The sequence below is a fragment of the Apteryx rowi genome, unplaced genomic scaffold (assembly GCF_003343035.1).
Source record: "Apteryx rowi isolate R43461 unplaced genomic scaffold, aptRow1 scaffold_120, whole genome shotgun sequence".
NCBI classification, from domain to species: domain Eukaryota; kingdom Metazoa; phylum Chordata; class Aves; order Apterygiformes; family Apterygidae; genus Apteryx; species Apteryx rowi.
In genome coordinates, this window is record NW_020447420.1 from 846024 (window position 1) to 863716 (window position 17693).

Genomic DNA, 17693 nt, shown 5'->3' on the forward strand with positions numbered 1-17693 from the left:
GTCAGAAGGTCAGCATTAAGGATAATTGACCTTAACACAACACTATCAATTAGCAACCCAAATGGAGCAGTTTATTTCAAAATCTAAGCACAGTGGAAAAAAGAGTTTGTATAGAATGAATCCTGAAAGCTAACCAAGTTTACATGATCTGCAGAAAAATCAATACAGATTAGAGATTTATTTTAAATATTAGAGTTTTAACTCAACATTGCCTTCTTTTGTCATTTACTCATGAACATTTCACCTCTCAGTTCATAGTGATCTTTCCAATCCAGTGGGTGTCTGTCTAAAAAAGCACTTAGAGATGTAAGAATCTGCAATATGTTCTATTTATGCAAACATGCACCTATGGTATATTTTTCTACATTTACCCTATGCATCACTCCGGGAAATACAGTCAAAATTAGTAGAATTTGAAACTGAGGGATCTGAGAGAATTCCCACCTTGAAGATGGAGTAGATACAGGTGAAGGCTGGTTGCTCTCAGAAACTCCATTTCCAGGGGAACTATGGTCACTGTCTCCGTTGTTGCTCCATGACATGTTTGCTTCTCCCTCAAATTCTTGTCCAGACATGATTCTTTCAATCTCTTCCTCTGATATCTTTCAGATGTAAGATCATTATAGTTAGTGCTAGGCTGCTGCTTCAACTGAGAACACAAATAGGGCAGAGTGTCCCTATGCAAACACCTTGACTGCACTGCCACAGCGAACAGAGCTCAAACCAAACCAGGAGAAATGCTTCACCATTCCCAAAATCTCACATTTTTTCCCTTACATTTAATAACATACATGAAAAATCCTATTTACAGCAAATAATACACCACGGTGACCTTCAGTTCCCGTAGTACAATTCAAGTGACAATAACGTAGCAGCCAGTAATGGACACATGAAAAGATAACATCAAATATACACACAGCAATGAGCCATAAATCAGCCACTGTCACACACGGAAGAAACCCGGGAGTAATTGAGACCAGTTCATTGAAAACATCACTCAATACTCAGCAGAGGTAAAAGGCGAACAGAAGGCTCAGTAGGCTTTGGTTTGATAAAGCAATTGAAAGAGGCAATGAGACACRTATAGAAATTAGTAAGAAAAATGTTAATACGGAATTATTATTGATTATTTTTCCCCAGATGAGAACCAGGTTGCACCTAAGGAAGTCAGCAAGCTTCAAATTTAAAAGCGGTATTAGGGAGTTTTGTTTTTTTTTCTTTATAAAGCATATAATTAAAAAAATGGAATTCACTGCCACAGGATACTGCAGAGGCCAGCAGTATAAATAGTTTCAAGAAAAGAACTGGATATGCTCCTTGAGAACAGATGCATCAGTAGCAAAGAAAATGCAACATATAGCTTTTTATTATTTTTTTTTTCTTCTGCGCATGTCCCTTAGCAAGGGTGTCTCAACATGTAAAGACCCTGAGTTAACATGCTGCAGGAAAGTGGAGTGAACTCTAACCATCATTTTCAAGAGGCATAAAGAACCTAACATTGCTTTGACGGTTCATTCCAGTCTTGCGAAGCTGTCAGGAGAACGCACTAGAGTTACCCAGGTACACAGCCTGAAGAGCACAATAATTAAATAGCCTCACCCCAGAAAACAGAGCTGATGGCATAATCTATGGTCCAACACTGACCTATCACACAAATCTCAAATGAGCAAGGCCCCGCTCTGCCTAGCAAAGCCGCTGTTTTACTGTGGCTACGCTATTCAGAGAGGCAGTCAAAATCCAGTTAGCTGGCCAGAAATTAAATGTTTGTTCTTCCCTGATATACCCACACAGGCTTTCAGAATCAGTAACTAATGCTGTTAAAAATACAATGTTTCCAAACAATAGAAAATGTTATATAATTACTAAGAGTTTGGGGTTTTTTTTAATCGAACGAAGCTCCCATCTTACACTCAGACGGGAGGGACTGCCCTGCCTAATTGCACCAGACCCCTCGCCTTTTTCTAATTTAGCTCTGGAGGACCGTACTGAGCTGCGCAGAGCTTTCTCACTGCTTGGCTTTTTGTGTTTCAGTTTTGCACTGGAGCAAGTAGTATTTTCATAGGCACAGGGAGTTACAAAAATGGTTTCAGTGTTATTTCTGTTTTATTAAAATGAACAGTAAACTTTTTAAAGAGAGCTTTTCTAGAAGCAAGCTGGAAAACGGCCATCATTTCTCATGCGTGCAGTGCAAGCTATTGTGCTGAATTACCTCGCATTTTACAAGACATCTCCAGACAAGCTGCGCCATCAATCAGTTTGACATTTACTGGGTGCCCCACTTGCAACAACTTAAGAAATTGCAGCGCACAGACTACGAGATTTACTGGGAGCTTTGGGGGGATTGAAGCACTTGCGCTGCTTACAAAGGACAGAACGTTTCCCACAGCCCGAGCGCGMGGGTTAGAGATTGTCAGTTTATGCATGTAGCCACCCGACAGCCAGCCGCCACGGGACTGCGATGTGTCCTCTCGCCAGAGACAAGCCAGCTCAGAGCTGTATTTACAAATCTACTGTTTATGACATGTATCGTTAATACATGGGGAGAGTCAAAGCCCTGCCACGCCAGCAGGAAGCATGGGTCGGTCGGAGAAAGGCTCAGGCAGATTAGCTGAGCTCCATCCCAAGCCTAGCTGCTCCGTGGCATTGAGCCTGCAAATGTAAATGAGCTCTTTAGTTTTGCTGCTGAAGAAATCAGCACAATTCCTACAGAGTCCATCTGAGTCAGCTCTAAACACACTCTACCGGCTCTTCCGTGCCCTAGGAAAGTCGGTCAGGACTCTGGCTCCCAGAGACTAGATCAACAGAGATGAGTTTGGAAAATGCATCTACTGTGGATAGGACTCCCCCTTCTCCCATCAGGAAACTACCAATTGCTTAACTTTCCCCCCTTACAGAAGTAGGTTAATACAGTTATTATAGAGATGTGTGCAAAGTTCAAAAGGGCAAAGACTACAGAGAACTGCAGAGAAATCATTACACATGCTCACCTGGACAGGTCCAATACTTTTGTTTCTGCCTCCTGGCATGCCATCCTCTCTGATTGCTGAAAGAAACAACCAAATATTGGTTAGGAACACTACTACTCAGTATTCCAAAAATAGGTAAGAAGATATCCACTAACAAAAACAAACAAACAAACAAAAAAACCCTTTGAATCTCCAAAGATTGATTTTGCTAATCAAAGCCATTTACACAGAAACTCCCAGTGCTTTCCAAAGCACTGCAAAATTAGAGTAGCATTGCACTATGACACTCACCCCCAATGGGAATAACAATGCTTATATGGCTCCAAGCATTACCCATGGAGCTTAGTATTTCTTCATGTGATCCCTGAGTGGCAGGTGATAAAGAAATAGTAAGCCTTTTATCATAATTAATTCTATTAAAATTTGAGAGATGGCACAGGGAAAGCAACCCCACTATGCCTCCAGAGACAATTCAATGAGTGGCCACACGATTGCTAGAGGAAATGCCAGCACTGGCGTTTCTCACTCCACTATGCACAGCCCTGGGCAACCACTGCAAGCCAGACTCCATCTAAAGGTTAACAGATTGCACCTACCTCTGATGCTGTAGACAACATACAGATAAGGCGCTTTATTTATTAGCTACCATCTCTGTTATTTCAGAGGGCCAGATCCCCTAAAGCTATCACACAAAATGGAAAGGAGATATTTTACCAAGCTGAGTGCATGCAAACCAGTTCTTTAAATTCTAGTTACTAGGCTAAGCTGAGCAGTGCCATTGCAGCCTAGTTTCTAAACAGAGAGGTTGCACTTTTTAAGGCTCTTCAAATAATTTCCAGAAGCTTCAGTGAAGTTCAATTAAGGAGATTATCCGAGAGTTGTTTCTCTATCTTCCTCTTCCCTCTGCTTTTCTCTTTATTAGTAGAGAAATTTTGCAGCAGAAGATTGTTTTTAAGGTTTTCAGCTGTTCCTTTTGCTTTTCATTTTTCAGGCCAAGTCCCTCCTATGTTTATGAGGTCACAATTTCTTTCCCACCATGAATTCAGCTAGATTTGGCAGGAGGCTCACCCCAGCTGCAGAATGACCTTGCTGCTGCTGCGGGCTCTCCTCACCCTGCCTCTATACAGAGGGCTGGCAAAAGGCTCTCAAGAAGCAGAAAATACAGCAAAATTTAAGGAAAAATTTCTGAACCAGAAAAGTCTTCCAGCAGCCACTTTCTTTAATCCTTCTAACACAAACCCTATCACCTCAATATAATAGCAAGTATTTTTATTAAAAAGTCAGATGACATTTGTGTCTTGCTCTTTTGATTTCAAAGTGTAATTGTAGCAGACATTAGCTTACATCTTCCTTTCGTACATCCCCACCGTCTTACAGAACGCTTTGGAAAATCTGCCCATATAAAGTTTACAGGTGGTTCTTAATCACACACTCTGCAAACTTAATTTTGATAGCCAGGCTGGTCTTTACTCTCCTATTGCCTTTTACCTTGCCCAGAAGCAAATGCATAGTAGCTCTGCCCTACAGCCTGTGGGGTTACTCCAGCCTCACCTACCCTCCCTGCCCAACTGGTTCGATGAGCTGCCTTCAAACCGGCATGGAGAGCCAGCTACTCACCAGGTCACCACTGCGCACGAACTCCTGCACTCTGCACTCAAACGCGCCTACCAATAGCTTTCAGTAAAAGCCTTTACATATAAACCTGGGTGTTAAGATGAATTTGCAGTTTGGCTACACAGTTCCTTGTAGCAAAGGGTGTCACTTAAATCACAGCCCTCTTCAAGGCCCAGGCTCATGGGTATTTCTTTAAGATTGGTGATATTTTTCAACTACTCGAGGATAAACAAATTCCATTCCTCATATTCAACTTTCCCCTAGCCAGTTCTGTCCTTAAAAAAGACGCATAGTCCTAGGAATGTGGTATATTTAGTCCGAAATTTATGTATTTCCGTTTTTTCAGGAGCGGAGAGGATTCCTGATTGGAAAGTGCTTCCTAGTCCTCCTCTTTTTCAAACATTTAGGACAACAGACTGTAAATGTTCATTTTCTCCCATTTCAAGACTAGACTTCAGCTTCAGCAGCTCTAGGTTCAGGTCTTGAAACAGTTACCAAAGCTCGCGAGGGCTCTCTGCTCCGTGATGCTCGGATGTTCTCCAGGCAGTCTTGCAGACCACTGTCCACATCTCAGTGGGCACAGAGCCCAACAGCAAGAGTTACACGATGCAAACCAACTTTGTTCGGTTCTGCAAACTTACAGTTGTTCCCAGTTTAAATGGGGAGGGGAACAAGTCAGCCTTATCTGACTTCAAAAATAACTATGTAGACAGCATTATGAAGTAACTTTGCAATCTAATTATGCAATAATTTGGGCACAATGACAGGGAAATACTGAAGGAAATGTTCTTTAACCTAGTACCTAGCAGGGAAAAAAGCCAAGTAAACAAGAACGAACACTGCTGCTTTTCACCGAAGAGCATGGTGGCACGGCGGGGCCACCTCTCCATTTCAGCGGTGGTTTTATGAAGGGAACACTGCTGTGCTGATGTGAAGGCTCTCCAATTACCTTCTCTTCCTAGAGGAGTTCATCACAAGAACCATGGTGTGCGAGGGGCAAGGTCTTCCTCAACACCTCTTCCCTTCCTAAACAAATTCTATTTTGTGTTTTGTAGGTTTGCTTGACATAAACTCTCAAAATGTTTATGTTTAGCTGAAAATCCCCTGCAAATGTACCAATTATTCTTTAAAACCCAGCCTGAAGCACTTGCAAACAGCTATAAATAACGTAACTATCAGTCACTCTCTTTCTACTTTCCTTAGGGACATCTCATTCTCATCCTCTGTTAAGACACTGGTTGTAAACTGAAATTAATGCAGCTGGTCATGGAAGAAAATAGAAGGGCAGAAAGAAAGAAAGAAAAAAAAGAGAGAAGGCAACCGCAAGTATCCACAGCCCTGGCTTCAGCCTGGCACTCCCCAGCACAGCCAGGCGATGGCACTCTTTCCCTGCAGATGAGCCCATAGCAAAAAGCTCTAAAATAGCTGAGATTTGCTGTTAAAAAGGGACTAAGATGGATTTCCCTCAACACCTTTTTCCACATTGGAAATGAGTACAAATGGCCTCTCACAACACCAGGAAAATCTTGTCGACATAAGCAATGCACCTGTGTCCAGAATTTGCCTTACGGAAAGACAGAACAAGACAGATGGCGTATCTATCGCTTACTTTGAGAACTGTAAGTCAGGAAAAGGGTAAGGTAGGAAGAGGCTACCCAATAAATAAAAGTGTATATGCAGTAGACAGAATAATGCTTCTGAACTATCTGAATGCTCTGGCAAAAAAAGGCTTCTGAATTACCATCTGAAGGCTCCAGCTTCCCAGTGCCTTTCAAGAAAATCACTGTCATGCTGTGCTTGAAGGATTATTACAGAAGCTGATGAGAAGGCTTTACAAAAATGTAAAATAAAATATTCTGATTTATAAAATTCTGATGACAAGATGTGAGTAGTTCACATTACAGACACTTAAAAAATAAACGAATCCGTAGAACATTGCCCTCTAGCTCACAACGAGAAAGAGCCTGTTCACCTTCTGGGCACCTCCTACGTACAGAGTGGCTGGAGGACTGAGCTTTGGGACAGCGGTAACAGAAAGGCCGGACTCAGGCTCCGCAGGCTGGAAGGGCCACGGGATAAGGGAGCCAGGGAGGGGGAAGGCTGCATCACCGCCCCGGAGCCAGCGAAGACCGAAATGCTGGAAGGTCGGCGTTCAGCACCTGAACACGCACAGCTCTGACAAAGCCGTGACAAGCGCTGCGGGAAGGCACTGTCTCTCTGATGACTGTAAAAACGTTTCACCATGAGGCTTGCGTCTGTGAGGCCGAGAAGCAGTCCTGCCCGCAGCCACCTCACCTGCAGAGCCTGAACCTCACCCTGTTACAGCAGCACCTCCTCCTTCTCATGCTTCTTGCCATTAACCGAGGAAATTTCTCCTTTTAAAGGGTAAGGATCACATTTCCAAGGATTAAATAGTCAAAAGATTGGAGTGAGGACTAGAGACATAACCACTGAAATAAATCCCAGTCTAATCTTTTATTATCAACTTCTGAACTTCTGAAGATTTGTCAGTGGTCATCCTGGAGACGAGACTGGAGAGCTTCATCAGCTCTGCCCGGTARCTGCGTAAGGGGACGAAGCGATGGCTGTCCCTGCCCTAGGACAGCTTGTGCTCCAGATTGCACCGCTCTCCTTGGCGACGCTGTAGCTGACAAAACAGCCTCCGCCGTGGTGCGCCCACCGCACGAGAGGCCTGCTCAGAGCTGTGTCGTCAACCAGCAGCGTACAGTAAAGCGAAGAGACTTCTAGTCTACCGTTGGCCAACAACTGAAACTCTAAGCTCTCACCACAATTAACACAAAGTCTGACTCAGGTCACTTCGGGTTTTAAAAGCTTATTTAAGCGCAGTCATTCTTCTCACTTCAGTAACTGAAGCATAAATAGAGCCTGCCTAGCATGGGATAAATGCAATGGTAGATACATCAGGAAAGACAGTAATTAACTTATATTCACTAAAAAAACAAGTCATAATGATCAGTTTTCCAAATATGTAAAAACATTTTCAATCCGCACAGATTTTTCCTCCAATACAGTAACTAAATGGTTCGGGAGGAATTTCTAAAGTATCCACACAAAGTTTTGCTGAACTTTGACAGAATCTTAAAGGCAGGACTGAAATACAAAATGGCAGCTGAGAAAGGGGAATATTCATTGATGAAATTGGTGAGTCTCGCAGGTACGTGGCAGCACCAACACTTGCTTGGGGTCTACTAGATGTCGCCAGTTTCTCACTACATGAGTATTCAAAAAACCCAATGTTTTCTTCTAACCATAAAAGGAGACTTGAAAAATTCCTTCCAGAAAGACAGTTGTGAAAAATTACAGCCYGCTGAAGGCTGAGTGCAGAGCAAAGACGTGTCACCAGGGCCAGCTGGGGACACGCTGGCATCAGAGCCCAAACAGGGTCCGCCAGGAGCCAAGAGCATGCGGTGCCAGCGAGCACCGGCCGCAGCCCACAGCACCGCCAAAGCCAACCACTGCTCGCACCGGAGCGAACCCACAACCAGGAGGAAGGGAAGTCTCCCTGCCTTAGGAGCAGTGGTGGCAGAGACCAGCCAAAGAACTCATGGTAAACTAAGATTTATGTTAGTTTTCAGTTGAGTATCTAAGCAGGCCAGGAGGGAACGGGCAGGTTCTGTCACCCGAGGACGGGCCACGATGTCCTGTGCCCTCCCCTGTTACAGGCTCGGGTTCCCATACCTTTGCGGTTCATGCCCATCTGGAGGCATTTGAGCAGCCGGCAGTACTGGCACCTGTTCCGCTGTTTGCGCGACATGACGCAGTTCTTGTCCCGGCTGCATCTGTAAACCCGCTTGTTGCAAATGCTCCTTTTGAAGAACCCCTTGCAGCCCTCGCAGGAGATGATCCCGTAGTGCAGACCTGTAGCTCTGTCTCCACAGATAAGGCAGGTTCGCTGATCAACCCGCTCATCTGGAAGAGAAAAGAAACGCTTTGTAGTCAATAAAACGGCCTCATCGAGCGACCCGAAACTTTCCCTCCTGGATTAGAGTTGCCTCCGTTTGGCATCCCGTGGCCAGCCCAAAGTCCCCCCAAGCAGATCAAAACCATTTCAGAGCCAAGGTTTTCCCAGAGGCGCAGGTGCTCCCCAGGACCACATGAGACCCCGCGGCACGAGGCAGCCGCTGCCGGGCTGCGCCAAGCACCGGGGTCCTCAACCCCAGGAGAAATACTGCACTCCGATCTTAAAAATAGCTTGATTTTAAACAAAACGTCCAAGATGATGTAGCAAACTGGCAGCCAGTGCTGAAGGTTTCTAGGAAAAATCAAAAAGGAAGACCACATTCACTTATCGGAGCAGCAAAATATCTCCGAGGTAGCTGACGCGTTTTTAATGCTCTTGCACACAAAGTTTTTTCTCAAGAGAGCACCACTGCATGCGAAACAGGGATTCTCCCACAAGGTAACAAATCTCTCTCTGAGGATGAGATTGCCAAAAGGAAAGTAGCACTGGAAGAGGGAAGAGGCGCTTTGCCCAGACGTCCCCTTTCTCTGCCTCCATACGCGGCTGTTCTGCTACGCCGCTGCCGCGAGCTCCAGTATCAAGCACCTGGCTGCAGGGGATACTGAAGAGTGTGTGTTTCAAATTAAAAGTTTTATGTGGCTACAGTTACCCACATCATGTCCCAAAATAACTTTTTTTTTCACTCCACACGCAACCTTACAGCAGAACACAAACCGTCATTACTCAGGGGCAAACCGAGGCCCTGAATGGCCTCCCTGACACGAGCTTATGTATTCCTCTTAATGGCACTTAATAAAGAGCAGAGATGAGATCAAAGAAATGAATGATGTATTTTCCTCATTGATGTGGTACAAGAATGCTGTACTACCTCAAAAGTTTATTCCGATTTTCCTTTTTTTTTTTTTTTTTTTCTTTTTGGTCAGAATTTTTTTTAATTACTGGCATTAACAGAAGTCACTATGTGCGCACATCAGGGAAAAAAACCTTGTGTTTCTATAGGGTAGTGAGACAGTGGCTGCCAGGCTCATGCACAACACTGGGGAACAATAATACATCAGCATCGTAGGAGGCTACATCTTTTATTTTTCCCACAGCTAGGACAGTACTTTCAAGCAGGTGTGTTTTCACCTGCAGCCTTCATTTAACTTAACAGTGTTTATTAATAGAAGAGAACAGGCCCCAAAAGAGGAAGAAAAGTGTAGAGCACAGACAGCGGGGGGAAAAAAAACCCTACAGCAGGCAGCTCAGCGAGCAATGAGAGTCTTGGCTGAATTTCCACCTGCGAGAGGAGTGTGAATTAGGTGGAGGTGGCTGTCAGCAGTGAACGTGATGCTACATGGAAAGTTTCCTGTATCTCCCTTAAGTCAGCTGGCACGGATCAGGGTGTGAAAACCCAGAGAACACGCCTGACAAATACGTCCTGAACTCTCCGTTTCATGAATAGAAATACTGGTGGGTTTGCGTATTGTTGGGACAAATGGAGACAAGCAGAGGGACATGGTCATCTCTTCATTTTCTCTTTTAGCTCAAGCAGTGCCAGCAAAAGCCTCACTATATAATTCACACACCCAGAATCTAAGTCAATGTTATTACAGAAACGAAAATAAGGTTAAGCCGCAGTGACTTGATTTTACTATTCCTTTTCCAAACCTTTCAAAGGCCTCTGGATGAAAAAAAAAAAAAAAAATTAAATTGTACGACTCCCAGCAATAGGAGCTGTCATATTAAATTTAGGATCGTAAGACTTTAACATTCGCTCTGAGACAGAATAGGGATGATGTATAGCTCAGCAAGAATCTCTGTGAGCACATAGTAATCTTCATAGACATAGATGTCAACCTGAAGGGAAGAAGTAAGTGACAGCTAAAGCAACTGACTTAGTTAACCTAGATGTATGCTCGTTATCTCGGATCTACATAGGGAGACCCAAATCTTGCTTCACATTAGAAGTCAGCTATACTTAACGTAGTTTCAGCAAATTGCACCAGAAGCCTTTTCCTGCAGAAGATCCTTAATACAGGCAAACAGACTGACCCCTCTCATTCCAGGTGAATCTCTCCATCTTCCCCCTTCCTTGTTATTGTAACCCACTAAAAATCCTGCTGCTTACAAACAGAGCTGCACTTCAAAAATGGACACTATCCAAGCATATTCATGGATAAATACAATTTTGTAGTATACTTCACATGATTTCTTGTTCAATTATCAAATAATCTTTACTTGGACGACCACCTCATTTCGATCTAGTGAGAGAGAGGCACTGAGGGGCAGAAAGGACATCATTTTGCTTTTGAGAAATGGGACTCAAGAACCATACTTCCGTTAGGCATATCTCACACAACGGGAATTAAGACGGTTTACTTCCAGTATTTCTTGGCTTGAATGCACACCCACACAGCCTTAGATAGGCAGAAATGTCCACAGCTAATGCAGGCACCCATGAGGTGGCAACGTCAAAGGCTAGTTGAAAACTCACCGGGGAGAGATGGTTCAAGGGGTTCTTTGTGAGAGCCTGAGGTCTCCAGAGCTAAACTTTGAGAGAGCACTGAGGCTCATTCACTATGTAGTTTGTGTGACATGGATATTTACATTCATTTACTTAAAAGCAAGTTGCTTAGAAGATACCAAGAAGCGCGTAAATTTTTCAGGAATCCTACTTTGGATCAAGGCTGTATTTTCTGTAGGAAGTTATTCCTTCACTCCCAGCTTTTCCAAACACACAACAGGAACATCTCCACTCCAAAGAGTCATATTATAACTACAGTTCAAATTAACGGAAAATTAGAAGGATACGGCAGTGCTTGGAAACCGCCACGAAGCGGTCAAGGTTCTGCTCTCAGAAGGGGAAGGTGAAACAGCCCTGACCACATGGCGTTTCAAGCTTTCCCCATCAGCGGAGCCAGAGATTCAAGCAGCTGGAGCTGCTTTTCCCTTCCTCTGAGACGGCAGCTAGACGGAAAGTGAAGGCAGTCCAGGGCCAGTGCTCCTCCGAGGTATGTCAAGGTGACAGAGAGCAGAGGAGAGTGACCTATGTGGCACCATCGTATTTCCACAGACACAAAGGCCCTTCCGAGATGGCATCAGAGGGGCTGGAACTGCGATTTTTCCAGGTTGGGAGGGAATTAGAGTGATCCGATCGGTGCACGAACATTTCTTTCATGAGCGGTAGAGGGTCATGCAGATGTCTGAGATGATGGATCTCAGGGTGAGGGAAAGTGATTGAGACGGTGCATAAAGAGAGGTGAGGAAAGGGCACCAAGAAAAGAGAGAGACACCGACAGGACATGCAGACAAGGCAAGTCAGAAAAACAAGGAGACAGTATATGGGACAAAAAGAAAAAAACCCTGAAAACTGAAAAGAAGGAAAAGAACAAATAGCATGAACCCAAAGCAAGAGAGAAACCACCCAACACAATTATTCTAAAAAGACAGCACAGCAAAAGCAGGAAGGGAAGAGCAACTTAGCCACAGCACTGGAAAGAGACGTGATTTTGAATAGCTCAGGCAGAAGATGGGCTGTGGCCATGGTACGCTTCCCTCAGCCCACTGCCTTGCACAAGGAGCTAACAAGTTTCCAGGCCATACCTGTGGGAGATGCAGGAGGCAGAGCAGGCACCACAACTCCATAAAACCCATACTACGTTTGCTATACTACCTTGAAAAAGCCTAACCTTGAAAGAGCCCTAGTTTGTGAAGAGACGCTTGCTCAAGCAGACTTCAGCAAGCCAACAGTAAGCGTGGTTTTCCTCAATTACATTTTTCTAGGGAGTTTTCCAGAGACAATGATATTTTTATCTACTGGACTTCTGGAGTGGCAGAAGGAAGAAGCCACAGCAAAGTCCTCTCTAATCCTGAAAAAACCTAAGCAATCTGACAAACCAGTGCTTAGCTTCTTACTACTGCAGAACATATGAACCCAATAGAAATAAATGAGTCAAACATGCTAGGATCAGAAACAAAACCAGCTTTCAGTTACACAAGCGAAGCAAAAATCTAAACCAGCTGATTTTGTTCATGAGCAGCTCTCTCTACAGCTTAAACCCTATAATAACTGATTTGTATTACTTTTTATTTTTTTAAAAGATTCACTGATGCACAGTATGCAAATTTGCATTTTACTGTGAATTTCACTGCAATTGTTTTTAAACCTTAAAATAAAGGAATGAGTAAAGGAAACACAAACTGTAACTAAAGAAACATTCATGGTGTCATCATCGCACTAAAATATTCCCAGTTTCACAAGACAGACAACCCTAGGTATGTTCTTAAAGACCACGGGCAGAGGAATGCTGGTAAAGATCACATGGACAACACTTAACCTATCTGAACATCTCGCTAAAGAGAGGCCACTAAACATGACTTTGTAGTCCCCAATTGCATAATCTCTACCTTCRGCTATCTGATAAAGCGGGGAGGAGGGAGGGCGGGGGATTAGCCGAGGACAGAGAAGTGCTCGATCTGGGGGGTTTAGCTCAACCTTAGCCCAGCTCCTCCGGGTCCCAACCTCGGCTCCCACCGCGCGCACCATAAATCCTGCCCCGCCGCGGTGTCGGGCACCCACGGCCGCCGCGGGCAGGCTCAGTGCCCACCGACAGCGCTGCACGCTGCAAAACCCCGACGAGCAGCGCCGGGGCGTGCAGAGCAGGGGCGTCGAGCGCCGGGCCTTCGCCGAGGGCTCATTTCCAGGCACTGCTGTTTTGTTGCTGGAAGAATAGGGCCGTCGCCTAGGGATCGGAGGAAGCGTGGATGATTAAGGCAGCAGAGAACCCGAATCCTTCCCTCCCAGCACCCCTTTTCCCACTAGAAGGGGCAACAGCGAGGCGGTGTGAACGACCCCGTGGCCACAATAACCTCGCGCTGCCCGTGCCCCGCTGCCAAAGCACTCACCGGGTGCGTTCCCAGACTAAAATCCACCGCGGAGCACTGCGGCATACGCTATGAACAAAGACACAAATCTCCAGGAACTTAGAGGGGACCCGTATGCCCCGTGAACTGCTGCTCAAACAAAATTGGTAGTTAAAAATAATTACCTACAGAAAACCTGAGAATTGCAGCGGTTTAAGAAACCCTGCAGGAATTCCGATCAGCCTCTAGATGATCCTACCACGGCCCTCGGGTTTGCCAACTCCTGACCTTTGCTATTTTTCACCCTACTTAATGCAAGCTTCTTGCGTAAGTGAACATTGGGATAGCTGCGGCAGAATTAGCAATGAACTTTAAATTTACCCATGCTTTTCAATTTACGTGAAGCAGCCTTGCATTGGGAACGCTCTAAACTCCCTTAGCCTTGAAATTTCACCAGAATATCGAAACACRTACTAGGTATAACCGTTTCAAAACAAATAAGCCCTCCCCCCTCCCTGGACTCTGTTCCTGCTTGTCTCACCGAATCCTCTGGTTTTAAAAGCCATGCATGACAATGTTGATTAAGAAACAAAACAGTTCATAGTAAGTTTTTTCAAATAGCTTGCACGTGTTTTATTTGAGGAAGCATTTTTCCTTTCAATTTTCCCGATGTCTTACATTTAACGAACTCATATACGGGATATTCTGGCTTTGTTCTCGCAATCCATTGTAACAGGGGCCACTAAATCAAACAGTTGCTGCTACAACAAAAGCACTCACAAAAATCTCAACCTCATCTTGAACCCTGAAGATTTTTATGGCTACTCCCTCACTAACCCCTCCCCAAAGCCACATTAAAGGAGGCATTGTTTGCAAAGGTCATGGTAGGTTTCATACCACATTTTAATACAATGTAAATTCTACAAGAATATTATGATGTTACAGAAGAGTCACAGAAGACAGTGTGAGAAAGCAGAGAAAAACTCTACTTGTCTATGTTTTGTAATGCAAACGGTTGAAACAATACACGTTTTAAGAGACTTACTTTTCCCCTCAATGAAACCAGTAGTGTTGATAATTCTTACATGGAAATTCATATGAATTTCCAAAAGAAAATACCGCAGAAGCATGTTGAAGCACGTGGGCATTCAAATTTCTGTGCACGGCTTACACACGATATAAAGAGAACATAAAAATGCATGAACGAGCATACAAAATGCACATGAATTATTTCAAGGTACCAGGACGCTTGCTCAGAGATCAGCAAGCAGCCACCACCCCGGCGCCCGTCCCGTTCGTGCCAGCGCACCCTGCGGAGGCCGCGCGCGTTGGTGGTGTCCCCCGAACACGCGGGCATCCCACGGCATCCCACGGAGGACCCAGACCCTATTTTAACCTTAGCAGGTTCCCACAGCTGCTAAAAGGCATCATATCGATGCAACATTAGGTTAAAACTGAACAACAGTTGCAACTCACTGTAAACGCTTTACCCTGGAAATAAGAACTCACGTCCACGGCGGAGACCCAGGAGATGGCTTGTCCTGCCTGAGACACTGGCGCTTCAACAGAACCCAAATCTTCATTTTCTGACTGAGGAAAAACGTGAAGGCATAAAACCCTCACCAGAAAAGCTGAAGAACCAAGCATGCTGGAATTTAATTTTGCTGGGAAGAGAGAGGGAAGACGCAGAAAGCTGCAGAGCTCAGAACTTCCCGTTTATACAACGGAACGCGATTTTCTCAGCTAGGAACGCTTTTCTCGCCTGTACAGATTACAGGGGTGATGCTCCACACCGCAATTGATTAATACACTTAACGCCTTTTCAGCTACGTCTCATTTCTTTGCTTCTCGATTAACTCATCCTAAAACAGGGCGCCCTGAGGTGCTGCTGAGCGACGTTCAGATTTCAGGCCGCGGAGGAGCAGCTGCTCGGGGAGGCCGAGCTCTCATGCATGTGTTACCGCCTGCGCGCCAGCTCCCGCTCTCCTCTCACCTCGGAGGGCGGCTCGGACACAAGCAAACGCGTTACGATTTCCTTGCCCCTTATCTTTCCTAATACCTTTTTTTGCATGGTTTTCGGTTTCAAGGAAAAGCACTCGAATTCAGCGCGGGGAGCAATTCCGCCCCGCTGCCAGGGGCTGCTGCATTGTTCGCAGGACCCGCGGCCGGCACGCCGCCGCTGGGGGCTTTTCGCTACGTTAGAATCGGAGAACGCCCGGATTAAATTTTTCCGCTGTGTTTCGTGTCTCCCCCCCCGGAGTGGGAGCGGGGCCGGCTCCCAGCCCCCATGGCGAGCGGGCCCAAGCCCCCGGCTTCCCGCCTGGCCACCGGCGCGCTCAAAGAGCAGCTTGTGCTGCTCCCGCGATCAGGCCGGCTATAGTGAGAGCCTGAATAGCATTAACCCTCTGTGAACTAAAACAAAAACATTTGTATGCCCAGCTGTGATAAAGGTTAATTTAAATGGACAAGCCTCCTGAAGCCTTAAAAAAAAAAAAAAAAAAAAAAAAGAGAGAGAAAGGGGGAGGCTGCCCACAACCTTATTCTCCCTACTGTAAGAAGATGTTATGCTTAGGGAGACGCAGGAGGTTTCGGCTCGTTTGGAAAAGCACCGACCGGAATATTGAAAAGAAAAAAGTAAAAGCGCCGTGACGGAGAAATGGCTGGTGCGTGTTAGTTTTGCTACTTCCTTCCAGTAATTAAACCCCAAACACACAATCTTATTGCGTATCGATTTTGTTTCCGTGGAAGAAGAGTTCAATCAAAAGAAAACCCTCATAAAAAAGTCACAGAAGTCACTGGTTACTTTTTTTTCATATACGCATAAATCACAAATACAATGTGGGGTTGATATAAACACATTAGGCTTCCCTTCCAAAGCCCAGCGATTGATCACTATTAGCATATCAAAAACTAATCTGTAAAATGGAACTTCTTAGTGGATGGCTCTTAACTGCCTCAGTCTCACATAGCTGCTGAACATAAGCTAGAAAACATCTATCCCACAGAGCTTATTTCACGTGACCAGACCCAATTAAAGATACCGAGTCCTGCTTCCCCCAAAATTTTGGTAAACCACTTAAATTCTACAGAATTTAATCTGTAAAAATCTATTTCATCTGCAAACTGCATGCTGAAACTGGCCAAAGAACTCTACAAGATCTTCATTAAATTCCATTGTGTTATGTACATAAAAGGGAATGTTAAAAAGACTGATCATTTATTTGAGCCGGTTGTTTCACAAAGAGTTCTGAACAAAAGCCCATTTCACCAAAATTGCAAACGTGCTACACTAGTTAACCGAAATAGCATTTTGCAGATGTTATGCACAAGATTTTCAATCACTTTATCCACATCTACATGCTTTGCAGATCAATTCAGAGTTTAACAGATTTCCTAACTGATCAACTTTCTCTAATCCAATTAAAAAAAAAGAAAATCAAACGTTTTGTGTGATTACCTACTCTCGTTTCAGCATAACAACTTGCTCTGAATTAAAAGGTTTCCACTCTATTTCTTAAGATAGGAAAGTTACAAAACAGTAAGATTAAAAATTGGCATGTCTGCCTAAAAAGATTTCTGTTGGACCTACTTAAGCTATCTAGATGCGTAATGACTAGCAATAATACAGGATTAAGAAAACGTAAGATTACAAAAAAAAGTGTCCCTGTTTATGAGCAGGCGGGGCCTAGGCACAAGTTGCAAACAATTACTTTTTAAAACGCACTACCCAATCACGGAATACAGTTGCCTTGAATATTTTCATCCTTGTTCTGAAAGAGCATTTAGTGGAGGCTTTGCCAATGTCTTCAATCATAGAAAAAAAGCTGTAAAGTATCTGTGAACTAGTATTAGTCCCAGGAGAGACGGAACTATGTTATCAAGAGCCTACATGACCCCGATACTATCAATAATTAACAATACTAAAAAAAGCTTTCCCAGATGGTCAAAGGGATTAGGAAGTTTAAAATATAAACAAATTAAGTCACAAAACAAACTAATACTGTTTAAAGAAATTACACAATCTGATTTGCCATTAAAGGTTTAAGATTCAGGAACAGCACACGAAAATTTAAAGCTGTGTTAAAAAGGGGGAAAAAAAAAAAACTTTTCGTTGCTTTATAAATTAAAACAAACAAACAGATTTAGGTGCCGTTTCCGAGCCCCCACGAAACGGAGCCGCCGCGGCCCCGCCGAGCCCCCCCGGCCCCCCGCGCCGGGGCAGCCGCTGCCGCGGGGTCCTGGGGGGGGGGAGAGGGAGCCCCCGCGCCGCCCCCCCCGCGCCCCCC

The 17693-nt window shown here is 44.6% G+C and overlaps 1 protein-coding gene across 3 annotated transcripts in view; it reads right to left on the bottom strand.

The window, feature by feature from the left end:
* NR6A1 (nuclear receptor subfamily 6 group A member 1) overlaps positions 1-17693 on the bottom strand; it is a 99198-nt gene that overhangs the window by 18139 nt on the left and 63366 nt on the right. For all 3 annotated transcript variants that reach the window (XM_026090412.1, XM_026090431.1, XM_026090422.1), the window contains exons 4-6: positions 8280-8510; positions 2988-3043; positions 445-602 (exon numbers count right to left, since the gene is read on the bottom strand). In XM_026090412.1, coding sequence (XP_025946197.1) covers positions 445-602; positions 2988-3043; positions 8280-8510 — 445 coding nt within the window. The remainder of the gene's footprint in view (positions 1-444; positions 603-2987; positions 3044-8279; positions 8511-17693) is intronic.